Here is a 26,629-nt window from a genome sequence, read left to right on the forward strand (position 1 = left end):
CTCTGTAAGCCACTACCTCATTCGGCATCTCTCCGAGATGTCCCGCCCCCTTCCCCGCCCTTTTTGGACGGTGCTTCGCCTCCTGCCCTCTCTGACTGGCTAGCGCACCTGGCGCTCACGGCTGGGCGGTCTCCCATTGGCGGTGGGACGTTTCCTAGGCAGACGAACAGGCCTCGTTGGGGGAGCCGGTTGCTGAACGGGTGGGCGCTCTGCGCTGATTGGCTGCTGGAGGGGTTCGAACGCTTCCAACGGCCGCAGCGCAGAGGCCCGGATGGAGCGGCGGGGGGCGGGGGCGCGCACCCGCCGCCTCCGCCGGTCTGAGGCGCTGCCCGGATCCCGGCCGGGGAGCTCCGGAGCCGCTTGAACAGCCGTCCCGTGGCCGCACGGAGACAGCGGTTAACGGCCCGCAGCGTGTGCCGGGGGGAAGCTCGTCCCTCGGCGGAGACTGGCGGGGCGGCCGCCCGCCGCTCGGCTCCCCTCAGCCCGCCGGGCCTGCCTTGCCTGTCCGTCGCTCCCCTCACCGCCTCCTGAGGGAGGCCGTCGTGTCGTGCACAGCGTGTCCAGCTGGCCTTCCGACCACCTTTGGGCACCGCGCAAACGGGAGGATAAAGACTTGCTGTGGCCACCGTAGAAATATTAATGCTGTTAATAATTCAGTAAGCGCTGCCTTGCCGAGGGTGTTTGTGTGCGTGTGTTATGCTGAGCTTCAGAATAATCAGTTCATTGGAAACGAGGGAAGAGAGCTGACAGGAGAAAATATGACTGGTCAAGATGACAGTCAACCAGCTGACTCAGTGGCACCAATCCCAAAACACATTAATTATACCAGATGCTTTCTCCGTCCTTCTTAATTTTCTCACGTACTAAAACTTGCTGATCTGGAAAGGAATTCTTTCACAGGGGCTCAGCATCTCTGACACCTGATGTAGCAGTGTCCACTGGACCAATGTAAAAAGAAGGAGAGAGAGATTTTCTATATCTAGAATTTTCTATTATATGCTAAATTCTTATATGCCAAACTGAATCTGTAGATCTTGCTTTTTTTTTTTTATACTACAGATTTTTATTAGTTCAGGTGTTTTCATGACTGATCCAGCAGCGGTTACTGCCAGTAAGAGTCCATTGACTTTTTATGATCTGGAAGAAAAGCAGAATAGGAAAGAGCGGAAGAAGCATTGTTTATGTGAATAAAGATTTGCCGGTGATGTACATGTAAATTAGGACTATTTTCTTGAGGAAAAGATTTCAGAATAACATCCTGCAAACCAAGGAGGTAATTTCTATTTTGACACTTGAGTCAGCCAATTATTACACAGTCCTACAATTACTTTTATTTCACATAGAGTAACTGCAACAATGACTTACAGTCAAAACACAGCCTAACCCGAGGTCCTTTTGTCACCTTGAAGTACCAGTTTGGGCCACCATTTTGCAGTTCCAGGTCAGGCCAACCTTCGCTGGCTTTGCCCCTGTTCTCTCCCTTCTTTGCACTCTTACAAAGTCCTTTTCAGCCAGGTCTTCAGTTTCCCTCACACCCTGAACCACGGACCAGGTTTCTCCTAGGACTGGAACAAGTTCTGCAGTATTGGAGTCAACATTGTTTCTGCAGTGTAGTTTCTGGGAAAGGTATTGGTTATTGTACATTAATTTCCACTTAACCTCGAGATCCTCAAAAAAGCTATATAAAATGTTGTGCCTGCAAAGACAGGAGAAGCATATTTATCGGGGCTGAGGATTAACAGGTGATATATATGCATTGCTTCTCAGTTAAAGTTTAAAAAGAACGTGATACCTAAACGTTCGGTACATAAATAGAGGCTCACTACGCATATGGAGAGTGGCTTGGGCATTAGCCATTTTCTTAATATACTTGAAGATCCAGAATTACAATCTCATAAAGCAATTAGGGTATTCTGATGAACCATCTTAAGCTATCCTTCCTGGGACCGACAGAACTTAGACAAGTCTGTTTTAGGTAGTAATCACTTAAGAGGGGAAGATTTTTTTTAATCAAGTGCATTTATTCTCACTGAAGTTTAGATCAGGACTGATGACAAGACTAATTACTATTCTTTATATGTCTGACATTTAAAAGTCTAAGTGTTTTTCTTATAAAAGGTTCTGAAATAGAAACACCTATTATTTTTTGTTGTGTGAAATGTAACATGCAGTTGAAACTTGCTGTTCCTCCCAGTTATCTAGACATCAGTAACGCAGGAGTATAGCATTTATTTTAATAGTTAAATAGTTCCCTCTCACAGTAACACCCACAGGGAGAACGTTCCAGGAGATTAAATCATTACGTGAATCCTGTCACATCAGCTTTGTGGGAGCGGGGATCTCATACCTTGTGGAAAAAGACAATGAGGCCACATCAGAAGAGCTGATGGGACCCCAAGGGGCCTGAAGGAGACCTTGGTGCCCTGCGTCCTCTCTGGAAGCTGGCTGTCTAGCAACTGTTTCTTCAGGGTGTGAGTTTATGTCGGTAGACTGCTTGTCCCCTAGATACCTTGCAAGCGTTTGGGGGTTTAAATTTGTTGGGTTTTTTGTTGGTTTTTTTTTAATGAAAGGAATCTTTCTCGGGCCACAGTGTTTTATTTTTTCAACCAACTGGCTTCTTTATAAGTGCCTGGAAAAAAACAGCTTTGTCAAAGAGCTATTATTGATTCAGTTTAGCCAGAGCAGTAGCTTTCAAAATGCAAGGAAGGGGAGAGATCAAGCACAAGATGTATGTGGGGGTCAGTGGGAACATGAGAAACCTCAGAAAAAGTCCATCTAGCCTGTTTATCTCTTTTTCAAAGGGGTAAGTAGATGAGAGAGGAGTGGGACTAGACCCAGTTTCGCCAGAGGTTTGGGAACATTGTTTTTTGTTGAAAGAGACAGGTACAAATTCTTACAGTCGGGGATCCTAGGTGTGGAGTTTAGGGGCAGATGCTTGGGAAAGCAAGGGAACGGGAGCACGCAAAGGAAAGGAGGCAGGGGAGCAGGGCACAAGGTAAAAGAGAAGGTGTGAGCGCAAAATAATGCACAAAGGGATGATTCAGTATAAAAAGCTTGAGACCTCAGGAATCTCACCATGTGCTGCCTTCTTCACAAAGCTTCTTTCCAAACAGCCCTTTCACATCTGTAGTCTACTCAAAACTGAGTGAAAATTACAGAAACTCCATCTGCTGTTGTTACAAAAAAAGGTTAAAGATGCTCGAGAGTCTTAGTTCCTCACAAATTCCAGAAACTTTCTTCTGCAGCCTTTAGAATCAGCGAGGTTTTACTTCAATTTCAGTAAAGCTGTCTTAACAGCTGACCTTTTACTTCTTAGAAACATATTTTTCTTTTATTACCTTTTCATGTCAATTTTTAAAGGAAACTTGTCCTTTCCAGGACTCTATTTAGATTTCCGTGTGACTTTTTAGTATTACGAATTTGTTTTTAAAAGCAATGTTATTGTCAAAAAAGCGCTCATTCTTTTTTTCTGCATTAGATTCATAGTGCATGTGAATCTGGCTATTCCAATAAATACTTTAATTTGCTGAAGACAGGACTGCGCCTAAGTATTAAGTAGTCACTTGTGTCAAGGCTGAACTCTATAGTGTTTTATATTTCCTGCGTGTTGGGGATGAAAATTTTCTCGTCTTAGGTGCAAGAAACGTTCCTGTGTTAAACCAAAATTTGTTACTGACCTAGGGTAAAAAAAAAAAAAAAAATCCCAGTCCAAAATAAAATTACAAAATAAAGGTACTTTAAAAAAGTCTCCTTTCCGGAATTGTTTTGTGATGTGCTCAGTGGGAAACGGTACGGTTTCTTCAGCTAAAATAAGGGCGTCCCCGGGTTCCTCCTGGAAACACCCTGGATCAGGGATCCTCCCGGACTGACTGGCATCGATCCCCGTTACAGCCTTCATCTCACCTTCTCAGCGGAGAAAGGCAAACTCTGCCCGAACACCGACGTTCCCGTTCTCTTGTCGGCAAAGAGCTGCCACGGCCCACGTCTCGGGGTGTCACAACCCCTAAAAACGGACACCGGTGGGGTTGGCGGGTGGGTCGTGCTCGCTGCCGCCCAGCCCAGCCAGCCCACCCAGAAGCTTCCGCAGCCCGAGGTGGGCGAAGGGAAGGGCGGTCAGACGGAGGCACCGCGGCTCCGGGTGGCCTTCGGTGCCTCTGCCAGCCCACGCCCGCGGGCGAGGCCGGCCGCGGCCCCCTTCCCCTCGGGGAAGCCCGGCAAGCCGCGCCGACGCTTTCCCCAGGGGCGGCGGCTGCCGCTGCCAAGCGTCCCCCGGGCGAGAGGCGCGGCGAGCTGCGCCGAGCGGCCTCCCGGGCGGGCCGGGCCGGGCCGGGCGGGGCGGCGCTGCGCGGATAAGGCCGCCGCCAGCCGCAGCCGGTCCGCAGCCGGCGGACGGAAGCGCCGGGACTTCCTTCTGCGGGGGGGAGAGGCCGGCCCTCGGGGCGGTGCGGTCCCCGCGCACCCCGGGGCGGGCGGCGGCGATGCGGGCCGCCTGGGTGCTGCTGGCGGCGTTGGCAGCCCTGTCCGCCTACTACGTGTACCTGCCGCTGCCCGGCACCGTGTCGGACCCCTGGAAGCTGATGCTGCTGGATGCCACCTTCAGGGCGGTGCAGCAGACGGTAAGGCGGCGCCCCGGCCCCGCCGGCGTTGCGCTCCCGGTGCCGGTGCCGGCTCTGGAGAGGCGAACGGACCCGGCCCGGTTCCCTGGGGGCCATCCGGAGAGCCGAGGCGCAGGGCAGCCCTTTTGTAGTTGGAGCCGAGGCGGGGGAGTCGCCAGCGTCCCCGCAGCGGGTTAGAGCCGGGGCCCGGCTCCGCCGTACCCCGGCTCCGCCGTACCCCGGCTCCGCCGTACCCCGGCTCCGCCGTACCCCGGCTCCGCCGTACCCCGGCTCCGCCGTACCCCGGCTCCGCCGTACCCCGGCTCCGTGACCGCACCCGGGAGGGGAGGACGGAACTGGGTTGGGGTGTAATGCTCTGCCCGCCCCGGGGAAAAGCAGCAGGCGCAGCTCCGGGCTGGGGCGCCCCGGGCTGCTGGTGGTTTCGTCCCGATCAGTAAATCAAGCGTGCGCGGTGCGGTGAGGCTGGCAGCCAGGCTCGTCTTCTGGGTTTCACGGCGCGGATCTTGCTGGATGTGGTTTAGTCTGGTTTCCAACTTGCAGGCTTTTGGTGGGGAAAAAAACAGCAAAAAAGAACTCATTCCGATACATTACGTACGCCTTAGGGAAGAAAGACTTAGGGAAACACTTTCAAATACTAAACTGCCTTGATTGGGAATTGTATTACTAAACAAACCTCTCTGAATGCTTGTTTTTGTCACGAGACACACGTGACAGTTATGTCACTTCATGATGTCTCCCTCATTTTCTGCCAGTGCTTATGCTGACATGAAACAGACCAAAGACCACAAACTTTCTGATAATGGCTTTAGCTGTGAACTTTATCTTCTTCTAGGATGATCTGATCTTTTACATGGGCTGATCAGTCATGGTCAGGCCTGATGTAAGGTACTGTTTATGTGCAAGTTGGTTGGTTTGGGGGTTTTTTGTTGCTGCTTTTTTTTTTTAATTTCCTAGCAGCATTTCAGTTTGGTTGGTTCTGAAATATACATAAACTTGTACTTGTGAGTGGATGAGAGCATCAGCATATTCAAAAAGGGATTAAATGAATTAATGGACAGAGGGCTCATAAACGGATACCAAGAGGACTAGATGGGAATGTACCTTCTATGTTCCTAATACAATAATTGCAGATGCTGGGAAGCATGAGGAAAGTGGACCACACAGTGTCCAGACTTGTGTATTCTGCCTGAATAGCTTCTCTGGCTGCCACTGTTGGAGATGGAGTCTGGGAGTAGATAGACCGCTCATCTGAGCCACTCGGGCATCCTCTCATGGTCCAAACGTATTGCTGAATCGAAGTGCATCTCTAGGATGAAAGGATAAAACCTGTTGGCTGGTATAGGATAAAACCTGTTTGCTTGCATACCCTCCCATATGTCTGCTATGAAAATTATGCAGACATGGCCTACAACAGCTTCATTCTTCAGTAAAATCTGTGGCTTGAAGTTCACTTGCTCCGTGTTGTTAACTCAAGTAACTGAACAGCAAGCGCTCAGCTTGACCAAATTCATTGGTAAGTACGGACAGAAGGGCCATGATGCCCCCAAAGCGTGCTGCCTGCAAAACACATCATAACAGTTCAGCCAGGAACGCGTGAATCAAGGCCATAACCTCTAGCTGAAGGAGACCTATCTTTAGAAAATCATATGACTGTGGCTATATATATGTATATTGCTCTTGGCTTATGTACAGAGTCAGTTTGTTTATGTGGTATGTTGGGCACAGTCAGATGAATTCTGGTGCCTCTAGCTTGGAGGCTGAAGGATATCTCTTTTGGGATATTCTAGAGGTCATAATCCCAAGAGGAGTTGGCAGGACAGAGCCTGCCTTGGTAGCAGCTGGAGTAAACTGGCAGGCAGGGCTGAGGTGCCCACATCTGCCCCCGCTCTCTGGGGTGGGGAAGTCTCTGTTGGGGAGAAGTGGTAATTTTTTAGTTGTTTACATCTCTGGCCTTAGAAATACAAACATCTATAGTGAGAAAAATGACTAAACAAGTAACAGTTCCTGTAACGTAGCTTACAAACCAAAGGAAGAAACAAGCGAGTCTTACACAGAAGCATAAAAGAAGTGAGGCATTAGAGGTGCCCTGAATCACACAACAGGTAAGCCTTGGGACATTTGGCATTCGTTTCCAGAGAGAAAGAGAAGGTGCTTTCCAAGTGTTCAGAAGTCTTTCCAACATGAGAGACAGCACAATGTCAGGAATAAATGACTGTCATTAAGAAGGAACTGTGTGAACTGAAGCTAGGATTGTAAAAGTTGAGCTTGAGTATTTACTTTGTTAGACAGCTTTTGTGTGTGTATATAAAATAAAAGTGTATGTCCTTTTGTACAGCTCAGCTTCCCCTTTCTTCCTCCACCGGCTATTGCAAGACAAAATAGTTGTAACATTTCTCTAAGTGTGACCATTGAACTTTCACCCACTTCTGAATGTATTTTCAGCTTGCTATTTATTACTTTGCTTTCTAGTTTTGACAGCAGACAGAAGTACACTTCTGATTTTAAAATCACCAAAACATACTGCAATCCTTTTTCGAAGAGCATGAAACAAACTTCATGTGCTTCAAATACAATTGATTGGCTTTTGCTTGTTTTGAAATAGATTTGTGAAGACTGACGATTAAGCATGACAATTTCTTGTTAGGGATAATGTGTTTGTTTTCTCAGTGCATTAATAATCACTACCAATAAAACATAATAAGGTTGTCACTGGCTTTCAGTGTACAAATGATAAGGTTTTGCATTTCCATGTGGAGTATTGTCCCAGTCAGCTACAATTTTTTTTTTTTTTTTTTTACAAGCTTGGGACTGACTCAGTGTCCTGGCTTAGCTTGAGAAACTTCAACAAACATTCAAGTATAATCATGTGGTTAAAAAAATGCCTAATGCTCATAGGACAGTTTCTGTAAGTAGGTTTCAAAACATACTACAGAATGGGACCGATAATGTTACCCTAGTCCTAATTTGGGGGGAACAGAGATAGGAAGAGATGGAGTACCTTATCTGAGGTCACAAAAATTCCAGTAGCAGAGCTGGAAATTGCACTGGGTTTGCAGAGCCTTGTTCCTGCACCCTCTTTAATGACCTGTGCTGCCGCAGAATGAAAACAGAGAAACTTAGACTTTAATGATATTAATGAATTGATGTAAAAGTGCTTAACTGACAATGAGAGTAATTTGCCCCTCTCGCCTGTCTCAAAATGGGACATGGTAACATTTTTACAGATAACCATGATGTAACAAAATTTTAGATCAGAATTGAAAAACTATGTACGTAACTATGTATACGGTACATCAGAACTCTGCTTCACTGAAGTTTCGACAACCACATAAAAGTAATTATGGAATTGAGCCATAGATTAAAACATAAGTATTGTTTTACTTGGTGACTGTCAGGAAGTGTCTAAAGCAACATTTAATAATTCTGCTGTTTTGATTACAGTCGATTGATACAGTTGTTTTTCACTTCTTCCCCTATTCACTCTCCCTTATGGACTAAAGAGAGCAGCATTTGTTTATTTAATAAGCCCTTTGAAATAAGTTATTTCTGAACACCACTCTCAAGATACTTGCTATTCTGGTGCATGGCAAGGAAGAAAGGATTTTTTTGAATGGGGACAACTGTTAGCAGAGGTTCGGAAGGACAAATGGGTTGGCATAGAGGCCATCAGATCGATGTATATGGAAAAAGGTAGGCAGCTGTACAGGAGAGAAAACTATCCCCATAGTTGTCCTCATCAGCCAAGCAATTCCATCATGCTTCTCTGCCGCTTACTTGCTTTTGGAATAAAATCTAGGGCCTGGGACATCAACATTCAGGAAAACAGTAATTAGTTCTTTCTAACACTTTAATATCTATCTACCCATTTATTTCAGAATATGTAACTTCTGGACAGTTGTAAATCATACCTGTAGCCAGCCAAGTAAGTTGTTGATGTTTTTGCATGGAAGAACACAGTCTTGGAATTGGTTTACAGTAAACCAAGTTCTTAGTTGCAGTGGGTAGGTCTCACAGCAGTGGTACCTGAGCAGAAACCAAACCACACTGGCAGTCCTAGTTGCAGTAACAGATAACTTTTCTCTCTATCTAGTATAAAAAGCAGAGCATCATGGGTGAATAGGTATATGCACAAAACCTTACATTAAAATGTAATCTAGTTTCTGCTTCTAATTAATAAACTGTAAAACAGTCATCTTGGTTTCTTTTCAGTTCTAAAGGAAATTCATAAAACTGAGAGCCCTTGTCTCTGAAGACTGTCTTTCTGTAACAGCATTAAAAATACGTATTCTTTACTGGACAATAGTGCACCTGCATTAAGAAATGGTTCTGTAAAATTAAAGAAAATAGACATTCACCTTTAAACAGGATAAACTGCCTGAAATGCACACAAACCAGTATGTTCTGCACACAGCTAAATGGGGAAATGACCCTGTTTATTTTCTGCTAATCTCTGTTATTGACTACGGACATTGTAGTTGGCATTTTGGGCTCTAATGTCATAGAAATGTGTTTTGCAAAGTGATGCCAGAATGGAGAATAGTATCTGCATCGTTTGAGGTAGGAAGTTTAGTCTTAGACAGTTCAGTTGCCTGGTTCCAGCATCATTACTCATTTGAGTCATGAGTGAGATTTGGCTCAGTCCCGAGTAGTGTTGTATGAAAAAAGAGCCTTAGCTGTTTGCTTAATTCCTGATCCTGCTGAGGCCTGAAAGGTCACGGCAGGACCTTGGGTCTGACCAGCTGCGAAGGCAGTAGAGGAAGCAGCTGATGGATTCGGCTTGGCTTCAGAGGCACGCTGCCTTTGTGTGCTCTCTGAATGTGACCTGTTGCAATAATTTCATGGCTAAAGGTCAGAGACACGAAGCTGCACAGTGTCAGCTATGGAAGTCATATGAGGACAAAGAATCCCAATGTGCTGGGTACTGTTAGAGGTTAATAGATATTAGCAACAGAAAAACTTTTGGGGGATTTTTTTTTGTTGTTGTTGTTATAATACAGAACACATGACTAATATGGAGTACAGGTCCATGAGAGAGGTAAGAATAACAGCAGGGAGCACTTGGGATTCTTCAGGAAACCACCAGCTGAGGAGCAAACAGAAGAATCCTAATAGTTTAGGGACAGGTATCAGTGATTAAAGGTGAAGTAATGGTGCCTCTCTAGAGCAGTACTTTGTTCATTCTGTCTGCCTTTTACCACAATCCTGACTCCTTTTTTCATTTATTGAGAACTTTTTCCTACATCAATTAAATCTTTCAAGATCTGGTACCCCTCACCAAAGAATTTACCAGAAGGAAAGTGGCAGTCTTGAACAGTTTAGTCTCTAGGGGGTCCCTGGGTTGTCCCTACCTGAAAACCCCTGTTATGGGGGTGTCCTGGTAAAAGAGAAGGAGATTGTGCCTGTAGCAGTTGCTTTGCCTGACTTGGAGAGCTGGGGAGTGTTACGGTGCGAGTGTAAATCACAGCGCTGCCAACGCAGCCATGGGTCATGGGGAGCCAACGGCCCCAAAATGAAAAGCTGCAATCAGAAATGAGCAATGGGTTGTCAGTAGGGCTCTGTAAGGTGTCCACAGTGGTTACTTGCTGAATTGGCTCAAACACCAGCAAAATACTCACTTTTGCCTCGCTAGCCTGTCTAACCCTCCTCTCCTGGGCTCCTCCTGCTCATCCAGCTCTGCCTTGCGTCCCAGCAGCTGAGCTCTCTTGGTGTGTGTTTCAGCCCATTACTCGGTCCAGCCCATAGTGCCATGAAGTTCACCAGCCACGTTTCCCCAGAGTTACCTGTTCAGAACATAAAAGTGTGTGTTCAGACGGATGCATAAAGCCAGTCATTGCATGGGAAAACTTGCAGCTGTGACCCGGACTGAGTGATGTGCCGTGCCTGTGGCTGGCACTGCAGTTCTGGGCTAATTGCCCACGGGGCTTTCATCTTTATACTAGCTTTTCTTTCTGTGAGCTTGTCTTTACTTTTTTTTCTGTAGTCTCTTAATTTCCCCCTTGTCCTTTTGCTTTCTCTTCCTTTTCACTAGGTTTTATTATTACAGCACTGTCTTGTCTCCCTTTTCACCAGAGAACATCGCTGTTTCTCTCTTCCCCATGCATGTACACACACACAGGTGTAGTTCCCAAATATATTTAAGTGCTATATTTGATAGCCTGCAACAGTCCTGCATGTTGTCACAGGAAGGGTGGTAATTTAAATCACACATACCAGCAAAGATCAAACCAATTATTGCTCACATGACGTGACCAGATACAGTTTTATAGTGGATTTAAGGCAATCCAACTGTGGACTTCTGCCAAAAGGGCTGGTCCCATCCTTTTCCCCACTCCCTTTTTCCTCCCTTGGGTTATCAGTAAGATGGTGACCTGGCTGAAGTTTAGTGTTGTTTTGCTGTTTTTGCTGGGTTCATGTTGAGCTGGCGCAGCAAGGTCGTGCTCTGAGGCTTTGCGTTTGTCAGTGCCAACACAGGAAAGGTGCCAGGGAAGCACAGCCAAGAGGATGGGCAGGTCTGCCCATTGCATGGCAACGTAGTCCTAGAAGACAGTTAGCCAACCATTAAACCCATCATCTTCTGCCAGTAGTTCTATTACAGAGTGATAAGATATATCTATTTTAAATACTTATTTATAGAGAAAAAATATATAGGAATTTTATTTGTAAGAACTTTGGACAAGACTAGCTCTTTGCCAGCAAAAAGTGCAATCCTGATGCCTTATGAATGACAACCAAATAGGCTGATTAGATAGATATACTTAGAAAGAATCTGTCTGATAAGTGCTTGGCGAAAAACCTGCCTATGCCTAACAAAAAAAAAAGTGGACTGTTGCTTTTGTGCCCTGATGTACAAAGCCTCTCTTCCAGATTTTTGTTTTTTGGATTCTTGGAAAGAGTGGTCTATTATAGGGGAAAAAAAAAGGCATGGAAGTGTGTAATTGAACCGCAGAGCACTGTGGCCACCTGCAGGTTAAGAACAGGGCAAAACACTTCTCAGTAAACAACACTAAGTAGCCTTGAAAATGAAACATTTCTGATTCCGGGGAACACGTGGTAATCTCGCCTACAAAGAATGTGAACTAAAGTGAGAGAACAATAAAATGGGACGTATACTGCAGCACAGTCAGGTCAGGCTAAAAAAAAAAACAACAGAAAAGAAAACTACAGAAACGTTGTTATCCCTGGCAGTATTTCTAAAATTGCTTCCCAGTGGTTACCTTCCCTGGGAACCTCCATGGGGCACCAGGAGGATCAGATCTTTAGCTGGTTACATCAATGGCAGCCCAACAAATTGTATGCCAAGTTATTAACAGATGTATTGCTCTTCTGATTTCAAACTCAAACTGGGTTTTCCTGTGGGAATTTTTAAGTAATGGCGGGGAAAAAGCATGATCTGAAGTTCAGAGATACAAACAGCCATGTGAATTCACCATTTCTTCCCGCTGGGTGGATACTTTGTGTTTCTTCTCCCAGAGAAAAGCCTTGCAGTATAAAGAAATTATATTCCATCCAAAAAGCAGCAAACGTTTTAAAATTTGGATTCCCACCAAACTATCTCAGCAGGGTGACATTACCACAAGCTAAAGCAAGAAAAGAAAGTAATTTTTGTAAATTCTTGTTTTGGAAGTGGATTCTTCTCCCTGCTCGCATAGCAGCCCATTGTATTTGGCATAGATTTTGGGGGGCGAAATATCAAAGCTTGTCTCTTTTCTGCAGCAATCTGCAGTGGAAGTGGGGCTGTGCAGGGTCTTTTCTATACAGCACCTGACTGAAAGCCAGTATTTCTTTTTTTTTTTTTTTTTTTACATTCAAACTAATGGTGACAGATTAAGAAGTTACATGGAAGGAACTGGGGTTGTAGACCTCTCAGGAGACAGATCTTCTTTGGCATGGATGCTGCTGAATGCTTCAAAATTTGCTTTCCTCTGGCGGTGTGTGTGTTTGCCTCCGTTAGCCCTTCCTTTGCCATGAGCAGGCGCTCCTGGCAGAAAAGCTGAAACCTGGCCCTGAAAGTGGCTGTGAAAATGGTACTGCAGAAGTACTACTAAGAAACCCAAGTCAAGAAAATGAAATAGGTGTCCTTGTGAACAAATAGAAACCAGAAAGACATTCTGAAACTCTTATTTGCAAAATCCTGTCTGGCACGAGGAACCGGACTTGGCTTCCACTTAGTTTTTGTACAGGTTAATCTATGGCAACTATCCGTTCTTCACAACGTGAATGCAGTTAGACCGGTACCTGGGTGACCCCGCTCACTCTCAGGTGTCAGCATGTTTAATTTGTACTAGCAGGTTTGCACTGCAGTAGTGGCACTAGCAGAATTAAAACAGTAAAGCAGTTGTGTGTAGACAAGCCCCATGGCACCTAACAGTTCACCTTTTATTCCAAGTATTTGGTACCTGTAGGAAAAATAACAGGTCACAGCTGACAGTTTTCCTTATGGTAGTGGTCCTACAGGTGTACATTAGGTATATGTATTAATTTTACCTCCCAACTCCATTGCCTTGACTGAGAAAGTTTTACAAAAGGCTTAGCTGATTATCCGATTTCTAGCCTTCATCACTAGGATAGAGATAACCTTTGCAATAGGGGAAGACCCCCCCACTACTTTTTCTTTTTAACGGCCTGTCTGGACATCGTAGTCCCTGCAGTCCCTTTGGCTCACCCTTTGCCGTCCTTTCTGCACCATCTACGGAATGGGAACAAGTACGCACTACAAATAGTGTGCAGGTCATATATGGGGAGCAGGTCGTGACCATTTAGGCTGGATGAATGCCTTGAATCCCAGTACTGTCTGCTGAGAGAAACAGGTTTTTAATCTATTCAGGGCAAAGTTTAAAAAACATGAAAATAAAAATCCTGGATAGCCAAAGCGGATAAAATCTCTCTCTTCTTCTACCAATAAGGGCACAGAAAGCTCAGATCATTCTTCATTTTCATAGTGTTTTACCCCACAAAAAAAAGTAACATGCTTTAGTCTCTGGGGTTGGGGAAAAAAAAATCACTGACCTGGCATGGTTCTTGGATAGTGTTTCAGATCCCTCCCAATTCAGCAGGTAAATACAGGACAAGCCAATAAACAACCATTATGTTCCTTTAAGACCATTCCTGTTTTCAAATTTCTTTGCAATCCTTGAGAACTTTCTCAATTTCAAAGTGGAAAGACTTATGCTTTGGGGTGGAACAAGAGAAAGACTTTGCATTTTTGATACCTTACCACCACAGACATTTTGCCTGTGTAGTATTGCCCTCTGTGGGCCCCAGTCTGAGGAGCTTCCCAAGTCCCATAGTGGAGCGTGCTGGTGATTTTCATCTCCTTTCGGAGGTGGCTTTCAAAGGCAAGGATCAGAGTGCTCATTCACGGTTGTCTTGATCCACGTAGTGCTCGTGGTTTGATTTATTTTGACAACAAAGACTCTTTAATGGACAGGGTTTTGTTTCAATGCAGCTTTAAAAGCATTAGAGGTCTTTGATAATCATTCATTTTCGGGCAAATATTCTAAGAATCTGTATTTGTTTTCGTACAGGACCTGCCTTTGAAGACAGTTGCATTAAACATCAATGCAGTATCGTATGATGCGCTCTGAAGTAACAGGAATAATCTTTTTTCTTTTTTTTTTTTTTTTCCTCCTAGTGTCACCTGATTCACTATCTAAGACTCAGCCATCACTTGATAGTTCTGAATTATTTGATATGTACCTTTGACAAGCTGAAGTCTGTCTCCTCCGAAGACATTAACATCACGGATGCTGTTTTTGACGGTGTGGAAGTCAGAGTGTTTGAACCTCCTGCAAAGGGAGATGAAAGGCTCAAGCGCAGCGTTGTTTACATCCATGGAGGGGGCTGGGCCCTGGCAAGTGCAAGTATGTGTCTGCCAGTAATTAAATAGGATTCTGGTCTGGTTTTCTCCTAGCAGGAGAAGCCAAAAGCCGTTATGCCTGCCAGGGATGACAATCCTGCTAAGACGTACCTGAATTCAGTAGAAACTGTCTCCGCTCTGGTAGATCGGCTCTAAGGAGGGAGGGGGAAAAATACTGTCAACGCACAGCAAAAACACATATCTTATCTGCACATGAGCTGTAAAAGGAGCAAAAGGCTAATTTTGTTACATCCTGAGAGGACAAAACAGCTTACTGTTTAAATTCCTGGGAGTCCTGGATGGGCTTTTTGGGCCAGCCCCCGTTTTCTGTGGTCATGTGCAAAAGTCGATCCTTGGTGATGAGGATCCAGTGACTAGGTATAAGGGGCTTGCCCCATTTTCACAGAGTAATTAGCAGAAGAGTGAGCTGAACAACACTGCAGGTAACAGCATTGCTAGTGTTTGGCTCTTAATTAACACATACTTGGGAATACATGCTGCTGATTGCAGACAACAGGCGGTGTGATGAAGGAAATGGGTAGAGGCGAGTTACCGTCCCATGGTCTGGTCCCCTCCCTTGGGGGACCACTGCCACCACTAGCAGAAATTACCTTGAAAATTAATGCTATTTACTCCAATTAACTTGGAAGCCACAAACAGGATCAGAGAAAGTAAGGTGTAGCTATAGACAACGATAAGCTAACCACTGATCTTTCCATGTCGTACAGGAGGAGGAAAGCCTTGGGAGGAGGAAGGGCGTGCGGTTCTCATGGCTGCTCCGAGATCCAGACCCGATAGCAGTTTTCCCCCTTTTCCTTCCCCATTGCTACTGTGACATCATGAAGTCCATACAGCCCTGATGCATTCTGTGGCTTCATCTATAGAAAAAGAACATTAATGGGGTTTTCTGAAATGTTCCAAAACAAAGACTGTATTGATTGCATTTGGACTATGCATGTATAAGTCACTTAGACCGTGATTCAAGTGAGATTTAGGTTCCTAAATAGCTTTAAAATCTGTGCCTTTGGAAATCCCAGTCTTTTTGTCCTGCAATCCTTATAGCAGTCAAAAATTTTGCTCCTTTTTCTACAGAGGAATTGTGCTTTGAGCTGGGTTTTCTTAGGCCTGCCTAAGGCATGTTTGTTAGCGTCTTGCCCACGTCATTTGTTCTGTAACAGTTTGCGTATGACTCTTGTTGTGCAAAAAGTTTATACTAAATTACTGCATTTTGTCTGGATGACTATAATTCAGCTATGTCAGATGCTATCCTCAAGTCCAAGATGCAGAAGTTAATGGCACAAATGTTACAGCTAAATATTAAATTCTAAAACTAGATACTTTAGAAAACGCTTGGAGTCTTAGTATATTTTATAGTACCGGAAACCAACGATTAAGTAACTGGAAGGGAATAAAATTAAAGAAAATCAGTCCATTGATAAACAGGATAGCTGTGATTAATCCTCCCTTAAATGAGTAGTTCAGTTGACGTTAATAGGGCAACTCATTCGAAACTGAGCAATACATGCTATAACAAAATGAACAACAAGCAGTGACTCATACAGTGATAACTGTCTCTGGATGCTAATGTCCTCAAGCCACTGGGTACCTTAAATTTTGCCCAACTGAGAGAATTGTGATAGGTGGATGAAATGACATGCCCCAAGTCACCAAGAAACAGACAAGAAAGAAAGCATTAGACTGCAGGACTTCTCAAGGCGTGAATTTTGTTCCTTCTGCTACAATATGTATTTGGCACTTTATCTATTGCAAGCTGATCTCATTTACTTTGCTTATATTTGCATCATATGTTTGTATTTTCTAAGAAGGCTTACATACACCTTTGTGAATATTGACATAAGTGGATTCTTACATCCCTAACACCATGTCCTTTCGTTCCAGGAACAAGCCTTTATAACAATCTCTGCAGAATCATGGCTGAATCTCTCAATGCTGTAGTTGTCTCAGTTGAGTGAGTAATCTAAAACTGATAGAGTAATTTTAAGGTATTAGAAGTACCTAACAGAGTTCTTCTAGCTGTTCCCTTGTTACTGGCTTGTGTATAAGGCTTTAACTTGGACGATAACTCTTTACTGGTCTGATATTTTTACCCTTTTAAAATTACAATAAATTGGAACGGTATCAAAAATTCATTTGGGTTTCTAATTATTTTAGAGGTCATTTTAGAAGGCAGAAATGTGGGAAAAGAGAGTAGCACTTAATTCAGTTGGACGAATACTACAATGCAAATTTTAGTGCATCTTGCAATTGTATCTACAAGTAAGGAGTGCAGCTAAACCCTGAGATTACTCAAGGGCCAAGTTATGATTCAGTAAATACTTGTGAACTTTAAAAACAGTCAAACAAAAAACCCAAACGCATTTGGACATGATATATACCTGAAGGAAGGCTGAACCACATCACTATGCCTCCTCACGTAGTAAGAGGGACTTTCTCATCCTCAGTGGCCACTCCCACTTCTGCAAGGTTTATTTTTATATCTATATATATATCTAAAAAATTATATCTATAATATTAAAATACATATATTAACCTCCCCAAAGTCTGTCTGTAAACCACAGCTTCTAAGTTATATTGAGCAAGGGTCAAATTATCAAATCGTTTTATCCCTGCTCATTAAGCAGAATACACTGTGGAGTCTGGCAGTTTCCTGCTGCTCTCTCAATCTCCCACTGTTCCAGTCATCTCATTTAAGCCTTGTACTCCAGTCAAGAGCAGAGGACTGCCAGGGTGCCAGACAACAGAGGAGCAGGGCTGCTTTTTTAACCCGCTGAACAATTCAAGGTAAACAAACCTCTCAACTAGCTAACTGCATTACCTAGATGACTCCAACTTGATTGGTACTTTTCTCATCCGTATTGTCAATATTTTCTTGTGCAAACCCAATTACTTGATGCAAGTACTCAAGTTTCCCACCTGCAGTTGATTACATACCAAGCTCTGTGATCTAATTGCAACTTAATTATATGGAGTTGATGTTACTTATTCAATCCTCAAAGTGTACTTTAAAGGGTAGCTTTTTTTTTTCCACTACCTTGTTGTTTATTAGCAGAAACAATGAAAAGTAAAAAGGCAGCTGTTGGTTATTCTAGGCGAGCAGCTATCATAGGATTGAAAAGTTCCTTATTATTCTTTTTCTGATTTATGGTGGTATAATTCTGCCTGTTTCTCTGAGTTATTGTTTACCTCTTCTCCTTAGCCATTATATCTTTCAGTCAAGGTGTTTGTACTCAACTAGTGAAGACTGATTAGATTTCTCATTGGTTTAATTGCACGTCTCACTTTCATGATATATGCACAGTCTGTTATCCAGTTTTGCAAGGAGTTCCCAAAGGACTCTTTCATATTCCTTTGCAGTTGATGCAATATATAGACTGCTTTCTGAAAGTAGGTCAAAGGTAGATTTTGAAACACTTTTTGTGTAAACCTAAGTTTAAAATTTATTCTGCATATGAAACTTTTTTTAGCTTAGATTGTGAAGAAAATGTTTTGAATCAAAAAACTGGATTTTGTTTTGCTCATTTCGCTTGGCTCTACTGAGAATATGTAAAATCTGTTGATTGAAAAGCTACAAACAGAAGACATGCTTTGTACCATAAGGCCTAGTAAGAACTCTTACATTACGAATTATTCAGTAAACATGAACAGACTTCTCCTGCACTGTTATTAAGAAACTGAGAAAATCCCATGGATGGGACTCAGCTGCTGACTGTTTCTGGGCAGATCGTTTGCTCTCTGTGCCTCAGTTTCTCCACCTGTGCAATGGGTATATTCCTGCGCTGCTCTTCAGTGAAGGAGAGGATTTACTGAATCTGTTGCATTGGAGCAAATTGGTATTCACTTCTTGGCTATTGTTCATTTCATGGCATGGAGGTATAGCAAGGTTCATTCTCTCCTGAGCATAGGTAAAAATTTGGGAAACAGAACTGCTTAGGTGTTTGGCTTGGTGGAATCTGTTGGGCGTATATGATTTACTGTCCCTCATACTAGTTAAGGTGGGGATTTGGGTCAACACCAGCCTGATTGTCATGACTCCCTTGCCAAGGGTGTTTTAAATATTCATTCATTTTTATAATGTATGATTAAATCCTCTATTGGGAAATCCTAGGAAAGTGCTGCACAATTTTATACTATCTTGGTATTATTCATATCTAGTAGGTTTGTATTAATCTTTCAAAATTAGAGCATTAATTATAAGATTAAGTCTTACATAAGTATTACACACCTCCTATTTTTCCCATAATATTTATCCTAATAAAATAGTTATATGCCATTGTTGTGGTTTAACCCCAGCCAGCAACTAAGCACCACGCAGCCGCTCACTCACTCCCCCCCCCATCCAGTGGGATGGGGGAGAAAATCAGGAGAAGAAGTAAAACTCCTGGGTTGAGATAAGAACGGTTTAATAGAGCAGAAAAGAAGAAACTAATAATGATAATGGTAACACTAATAAAATGACAACAGTAGTAATAAAAGGATTGGAATGTACAAATGATGCGCAGGGCAATTGCTCACCACCCGCCGACCGACACCCAGCCAGTCCCCGAGCGGCGAATCCCTGCCCCCCCACTTCCCAGTTCCTAAACTAGATGGGACGTCCCATGGTATGGAATACACCGTTGGCCGGTTTGGGTCAGGTGCCCTGGCTGGGCATGAGAAGCTGAAAAATCCTTGACTGTAGTCTAAACACTACTGAGCAACAACTGAAAACATCAGTGTTATCAACATTCTTCACATACTGAACTCAAAACACAGCACTGTACCAGCTACTAGGAAGACAGTTAACTCTATCCCAGCTGAAACCAGGACAGCCATTAAGGAAATACCTGATATCACCTGTTAATCCTGAAAGAGAGGTGCATTGACGGTAATAATTGTCTCTCATCTCTTTTCTTCGTAGATACAGGCTGGTACCAGAGGTGTGCTTCCCTGAGCAATTCCACGATGCTCTCCGTGCTACTAAGCATTTTTTGCAGCCTGATGTCTTAGCTGAGTATTCAGTTGACCCAAGTCGAATTGCAATTTCTGGCGACAGTGCAGGAGGAAATTTGGCAGCTGCTGTGTGTCAGCAGGTAACATCCAGCGTCTGTTATGTATTACGTTACGACAAACCCTAATTCAGTGATGCATATAGGCTGACAGACTCTTTGTGCTTCACCATCACAAGGTGATGTGCCAACCCTAAAGACAGAATGGTGGGAAGCCAGCATCTAGTCACTTTACAGAAGAAAAATGAGTCAATCGGAGTATGAATCACATAGCTTGAAATGTCTTACTACAGTTAAGAGTTGTTATGGGCCAGATTTTAAGAGCAAGTAGCTAAATGACTTTTTTTTACCCCTTGTGTTGGCGAATTCTTTATTTTTCTAAGTAGGTAACTAGCTACATGCGTAATTTATCAATTTAGCTCCCTGTTTTTAGATGCTTGTCTCTGAAAATATGTTTTTATTTCTTTCAGATACAAATGAAGGACAAAAAAATACAATAAAGGAAGCTTAATTCTTCTGTTAAATTGTCTTCCTGTAACATTTTGCAATTTTAAGGAAATTTCTTTTGTGTATCTGCAGTTTAAATGTAATCTGAATTTAATCTAGCAAAGATTTTAAAGGCAGCCTGGGGCAAGTAATAATATTTTTCATGGTTGAGTGAAATATTATTATTAGCTTTTTTGTACTGCCATAACCATTGGTGATAAGAAAGCAGATACCATGTCCAGACAACTAATTATCGTGACAACCTTGCAATATTGAATTAGGGTGACAAAATTAATAAGAGACAATTACATGAAAAGTTTCAATATTGAGGACTGATAAACATGATAGCACCATGTTTTGGAAAAATCATTCCTAATTTATTTTCCTGATGCATAATTCTTTTTAAACAAGATGAGATATGCTAGAGAACCCTGTATCTTGTGTAGAAGATGAAGCAAAACAAGTGTTTGCTGATTCTTCCAGGAAAAGGATTAGGGGGCACCAAATGTATAATTGGTAGGCTCAAATCAAATGCAGATGGCAGTGTCAGGTCAAACACAGAGAGGTGCTTCTGCACATGGTCAGCCTTTGCTAGAGAAAACTGTGGATGCCAACAATTTGTATATGCTAAAAAAACAATCGGATAAATTCATGGAAGAAAAATCCATGAAGAGCTGTTAAAGGCAAGAATAGCTCCTTTGATTCAGGAAGTCCTTCAGTTGCCAATTCTTAAACTGGGCACTGTGTTATGGAAGTGCTTTTTTTTTCTTCTTGCACCCTTCAATAAACTTCTGCCACTGCTTTCTGTTGGAGACAGGATACTGGGTCTACCTGAATGGCCATCCTTATAAGAGAAGAAAAAGATCAGGTTGCTAATATTTCAGACAAAAGAGCAACATTATCTGCATAAGAGCAGAATTCATCCTAAAAATTGTCAAAGGAATGGTTGCTTGTATGAAGTTCTAGGTTGATACTGTAATGTTTATTTTCTTTATAATCCCAATTCTATCTTGTATTTTTCCCACAGCTTAGCAAAGATGAGCATTTGACCATCAGACCGAAACTACAGGCCTTAATTTATCCAGTCCTCCAGGCATTTGACTTCAATACACCTTCTTATCAGCAGAACATGAATATGCCCGTTCTGCCTCGTTATGTCATGATCAACTATTGGATAGATTATTTCAATGGTAATTACGACTTTGCTCACTCACTACTGATTAACAACCACACTGCTCTTGACGTTGGCCAAGCTCTCTCTTTCAGAGGACGTCTGAACTGGACATCTCTACTGCCTTCATCGTTCAAAAAGAACTACAAGCCTGTAATACAAACCACAGGCAAGGCTGAAATCATCCAGGAGATACCGGCGCTGCTTGACGTACGAGCAGTCCCCCTCCTTGCAGAAAATGAAACTCTGCAGCTGCAGCCAAAGACTTACATCCTGACCTGTGAGAATGATGTCCTGCGAGACGACGGGGTGATGTACGCCAAGCGCTTGGAGAACGCCGGCGTGGAAGTCACGCTTGATCACTTCGATGACTGCTTTCATGGCTGTATGATATTCACCATTTGGCCTACTGATTTCTCTGCAGGCATTCAGACCAGAAACAGCTATATAAAATGGCTGGATGAAAACCTCTGAAGAGAGAGTCTCTCTAGAAGACACAAGGTGCTCAGCTCTGGTGTCTGTTCTTGCTAAAAAGCCCACAATGAAAAAGTGCACTTTTCCAAATTCTGACTTTATCCGTTCTGCTGCAGCTGCTGGAGGTTATAGACCACTAACTACAGCATTCACTAGCTCAATTGGCCTTCTCCAGCAAAGTATTTTGAGAAATACTTTTTCAAACTTTGATTTGTTTTCCCCTTCTTTCAGCTGACAATTGCCAAACATAAACAAATGTTGAGCAGGGAGATCAGCATTCCTGTAGCATTCTTAACTGCCTGCAACTTTCCAAGCTTTGACTCTTGATTAGGTACAAAGGCCACAATTTTCAAATGGTGTGAAGTAAAGGCAAACACCTACATCTATGTCTGAATATGTAAGAACGGGAGCTAGTTTTCAACAGTGGTGAGCACTTGATGTCAAAGAAAGTGTGAACACTCTCTTCTTTGACAGCAGAGCTGTGCATTTGAATGTCAAGCATGGATTTAGGTGTTGGCTTTTAGGCATATAGACAAATGGCTCGTTTGAATTTAAAAAAAAAAAAAAAGCTCTTCTAGGCAGTTAAGATGATGCTAGACAAGTCTCTTAGCCAAACATGTAATTCAGCTTTGGAATTTGGTCTATGTTGCCTTTTAGTTATTTATATTTTATAAAAGCACAGGACTAATATATTTTCAATAAAAAGTATTACAGCATACATACAAATATCTAGGATAAAATATTATGTGTAGCAGCAGAATCCAGGTTGCTTATGTGAGTGAACTTCAAAGCTGACTACTTATTTGGCTAAAGAATGTGACTTCATGTGTGTTTAAAGCCTCAGTTTTATGACCTCCTTACAGAAAACACTGAGCTTACTAAAAATAATCTGCTGTATGGTTTGCACTAATGTTTGTAATTAATAGTAGAAGTTTTTGTTCATTGACTTTTCTTTTGTGCTTGTAGTGTTCATTTTATTTCATGCTTCCTGGAGGGAGTGAAGCAAGCAAACAGAAGTGGGGTCTAATCTATATGGAAGATTTAAATCTGAGCTTTGCAGCTAAACTTTGTCTTGTAGACTGACCCAAAACACTAGGTAAGATGATCTTGCTATTGTGCAACAAATCTCTACAGTTTGAGCCAGACTGTAAAATTTGGACAAGCAGAATGGGGAATGAAACCACTTGGGACAGCGTATATTGTCCAGGATGCTTACAGCTTGCAGAAATGAAGGTTGGGTCAAAAGGCTGGTGTTTCTAGGCAAAGAGGAGAGAGTGGCTGACCCGTGACTAAACTAGTGGATTAAATTCATCCTCAGCTTTACCACAGACTTCCTGTGGGACCCCAGGAGAACAACTTAATCTCCTTATGCCTCACTTTCTTTTTCTGCAAGAGAGGGAGTAGTAATTTCCTACCTCACAAAGGAGTTGTGAAGCTGAATTGGCAGGTGTGGGTGAAGCACACAGATGTGACGGTGACTGGCAGGCACTGAACAGATCCCGTACCTTTTGACTTTCCATCCTTCTCTAATAGCTGGCTCTGAGCAGCCTGCCCCGTGACGAGTGGTGCAGCTAGGCTGCGGGTCCTCCCGGGCAGTTCACTCATCTCTGTCCTGGCTCCTGTGAAAATACCGTAAGGTGAGGCTTCCTGACTGCTGGGAGATAATGGCAAAGGCAATTTCATTAGAATGTTTCTTACGGCAGGATTCTGAAAAGTTCTTAAAAAAAAAAAAAAAAAAAAAAAAAAAAAAAGGTACTGGTAGATCAAACTGCCTTATGTCATTTAAAATATATACAGACCAGTCTACTTTCACTGGTATTTAAATTAAATAAGAGAATGGCTTTACTGAAACGTTGCTTCCTAGAAACATCAGGAAGTTAATGTGGTTGTATGTATTAAGAAAAGCTATTAATGAGAGAAGGCCTCGATGTAGGCTCAGTCATGCACGCTGAAACTCATTTCGGGGCATAGGTTCACACGGAGGTCACAAGGCAAAGCTTTTTCAACAGTGGCTCAGATTCTTTTTCCATTTAGATTGTTACAAAGACTTGGTGGAGTTAGAGCAGCCGAGTGACAATCTGAATCAGAATAAAATTTGGCCAAGATATCCAATTAACACTGCAGAAGAATTCAAACTTTTTTCTAGATTTAAACCCTCTTTTCTCCTTTCCCCTATAAACACAACTTCAGTAGATATAATTTACACTTAACAGACAGCAACCAAAGTTATGTCCATTCGAAAGGCAGATTACTAATCTTGAAGAAGGGTCTGCTCCAGCATCCTTTCCACTGTATGGAGGCGGCTCCGTTTACTTGACTTTAGACCACGACTTAGAGCCTCAAAAAATATCGTTACACTGAGTTGTAACAACAGGCTTCTTCTGGCTTTTCCACTTAATGAGTAGACCCATGTCAGAAAAGATGTAACTTATATCCACCTGCTGTCATTAAAAGATAGTAGTAACTGTAGTACTGGAAAAAAAAGTGGTTAATATTCCTATAAATTCTGTAATTATTAAGTTTGCCTGAGAGCTGTCTGCAAAGCTTTAGATCAGCATTTGTTTATAGCTAAGTTATAAATATCTGCTATGAAGCTATAATATAATTGCTGCTGGGTTTTTTAACTGAAATGAAATGGAGAGCTGGAATATATATATTCATGGAGTTGGTTGTAAATTTCCTTCATGCACTGAAGCACATTAAAGTCTTGGCACAAGAAATGGTAGTAAGTATATAACTGGACTGAATGTGTTTACTAAGTCATCACCGGTTTGATGCGACATCCAAGATCACAGCACAACTTGGATGTGATGTTACAGTATTAACTAGTTCTGTCAGAATATCTTGACTACTTTTATCATGCAGCTATATGGTTTAAGTACGTGATAGCTGCAAAGATACATGATGGATCCTATAACATATAAAAAGAGGTCTGAGCTCCAGCTATAAAAAGACCTTTTAGTATATAGCTGCGCAACACACCTGATCAAAATTCAGTGTAAACCTTGAAGTAAGTGTCAGTCTAAACTCAGCTTTCCTCCTACTTTGCTTTGTTCTCCTTGCCTGCAGTCCCTGTGCCCAAAGTTGAAAGTTGAGGGTTGTGGCCAGCTGAGCTGCTGCAAGCTCCCAGAAACCGAGCGCTATCTCAGCTGAGAGCTCAATGGGGGCTGGCAGGCATGGAAAGCTGATGCCTGCTAGGAAGAGATTAAGATTAATGCACGTTACAACACCTCAATTTGTTCATGTGTTTACTCCTACGTCTCCTGAAGTGTTTCCTCAGGCGTACCTAGCACCTTCATTCCTTGGTTATTTCACAATGCAGTTTAGGGCACTGTACACGTTGTAGGATCTGAGCAAGTATTTGTAACAATATTTTACCTGTGCATAGTAAAAGTCAGTCTTCTCAAAGAAGATTATAAGTTTGTCTACTTCTCTTTTCATGAAATCAACGAGTATGGCTAGCTACTTTTTGTAGATAGCTTTTTCCCCCCTCCTACAATTAGATTTCATCTATCCATTGCAAGAATATCTTGTTCCTAATGGCTGTCAAAATATTCAAATGTAAGCTTTAAAACAAACAAACAAAAAAACCCAAACTCACATAACAGCACCTATAGTAATTTGTATCCTACTTTCATAGACCTGTGAACTGTAATAGCAGGTCTCCAGTACTTTGGCGAATATTTACAGAAATAAATGGAGGTTTTTGTCTCTCTAGCTTAGGACCTCTTAAAGGGTGGGTGGTCAGCATTTCTAATAGCCCAAACCCATTTAAAGATGTTTCATGATGCGTAAAAATCACAAGTGAGTTGAATTTTCTAACCTTCATGTAAGTAATTCCAAAATTGCATCCCTAGCCAAAGCAGAAAGGCCATTGTGGGTTTCAAGCCCTACAAACTAAAAAGAAATGCTTTATCTTTAAAACATTCTTTTATAGTGTTTGGGCCTCTATATTTTTTTAATCTCTTACCAAACTTTATTAGAAACTTTTTCAAATAAAAATACTAGAAGTAGATTAAGCTGTGTTAAACCTTTTAAGCTGCTATGATGTGTAACAGTGATGATGTTAAAAAAAACAAAACCAGCTGGTTTAATGTTACCTTATTTATGATGTTCAACATACTTGATGTGAACGCGTTCAATATCTTATGCATGACCATTTTTTGCTTTTTTCCCAGTGCAGGGGAAAGATCTTGTAAGATCTGATTACCAAGTGTGATTGAGATGTGCTATCAAAATGAAGAACAAATAAATAAAGTGAAATATATCTGTGATTTTTTTTTTTCCCTAGGACCACTGATTTTATTTTCTGATGCACAACATTTCCAGTTTGAGTTTTCACATAGCAGAGGACAGTGAAACAGAATGGGAGACCTCAGCATTTCTGAAGAAATGCTGAACCAAAGCCAAAGTGGTTGTTTTCAAGGCAGGAAACCTTTCCTGTGTGTCTGTGGGCTGCGAAGGTGACCTCCTCTTACTTCATTTCTGCCAAATGATTAATGGTGACCACATCTGCTGGTGTTGAATAGTGGACAATACCTGCACTAGTGCTATTCTTTTCTTTCAAAATAGACAGCAGAGCTCCTGTTCTCCATTCTGATCTATAAACGCATTTTTTTATATGTTTATAGATTATGTATACGTTTGAAATCTGTTTTAGCCAGTGGAAGTCCTAGTTCCATTTTCATTCCCATTTGCCTTCCTTTCACATTCTTTCTTTCTGAACTGTTAGCAATTTTCTTCCCCTGCTCTCTCATTCATTAATGGTCATAGCAGCATTACTTTTGAAATACCCTAATGTGGGAGCTGTTTGCCATTTTGTCCAGCAGGGTCCTGCGACTTTCACAGAATATAAAGCTTTCCTCCTGCTGAAAAAAGTGCTGGGGAAAAAAGCTTCAAAGGACTTACAGGCCTCTTTTTAGGTCGGCAGGAGTCGTACTCCTGCTTGCATTGAATTGAATACATTAAAAACAGGCTGGCCTCATAAAACATTTTTTCCCAGTTATGTTTTCTTAGATGT

The 26,629-nt window shown here is 42.4% G+C and overlaps 1 protein-coding gene and 1 long non-coding RNA gene across 3 annotated transcripts; one reads left to right on the forward strand and one right to left on the reverse strand.

Moving 5' to 3' along the window:
* Nucleotides 1-4,410: 4,410 nt before the first annotated feature.
* On the forward strand, nucleotides 4,411-25,883 carry NCEH1 (neutral cholesterol ester hydrolase 1). Of its 2 annotated transcripts, none has more exons than XM_069792713.1 (5): nucleotides 4,411-4,616; nucleotides 14,248-14,476; nucleotides 16,372-16,441; nucleotides 19,391-19,562; nucleotides 20,992-25,883. In XM_069792713.1, the coding sequence occupies exons 1-5, from the start codon at nucleotides 4,479-4,481 to the stop codon at nucleotides 21,607-21,609; spliced, it is 1,227 nt and encodes a 408-aa protein (XP_069648814.1). In that variant the 5' UTR covers nucleotides 4,411-4,478; the 3' UTR covers nucleotides 21,610-25,883. The 2 variants fall into 2 exon arrangements, with proteins under 2 accessions (XP_069648814.1, XP_069648815.1); XM_069792714.1 differs by lacking the exon at nucleotides 4,411-4,616 and adding an exon at nucleotides 6,500-6,718.
* On the reverse strand, nucleotides 4,960-9,677 carry LOC138686907 (uncharacterized). The gene is made up of 3 exons (XR_011326236.1): nucleotides 7,615-9,677; nucleotides 5,718-5,922; nucleotides 4,960-5,157 (listed from the first exon to the last, which is right to left on the reverse strand). It is a non-coding gene; the product is annotated as an uncharacterized lncRNA (long non-coding RNA).
* Nucleotides 25,884-26,629: the final 746 nt, after the last annotated feature.

This window comes from Haliaeetus albicilla, chromosome 9, assembly GCF_947461875.1.
Source record: "Haliaeetus albicilla chromosome 9, bHalAlb1.1, whole genome shotgun sequence".
Taxonomy (NCBI): Eukaryota; Metazoa; Chordata; class Aves; order Accipitriformes; family Accipitridae; genus Haliaeetus; species Haliaeetus albicilla.

Coding starts and splice junctions, on each gene's coding strand:
- NCEH1 (XM_069792713.1), top strand. CDS start 4,479: ATGCGGGCCGCCTGGGTGCTGCTGGCGGCGTTGGCAGCCCTGTCCGCC. Junction 14,477..16,371: donor CTGGGCCCTGGCAAGTGCAA/GTATGTGTCTGC, acceptor CTTTCGTTCCAG/GAACAAGCCTTTATAACAAT. Junction 16,442..19,390: donor GCTGTAGTTGTCTCAGTTGA/GTGAGTAATCTA, acceptor TTTTCTTCGTAG/ATACAGGCTGGTACCAGAGG.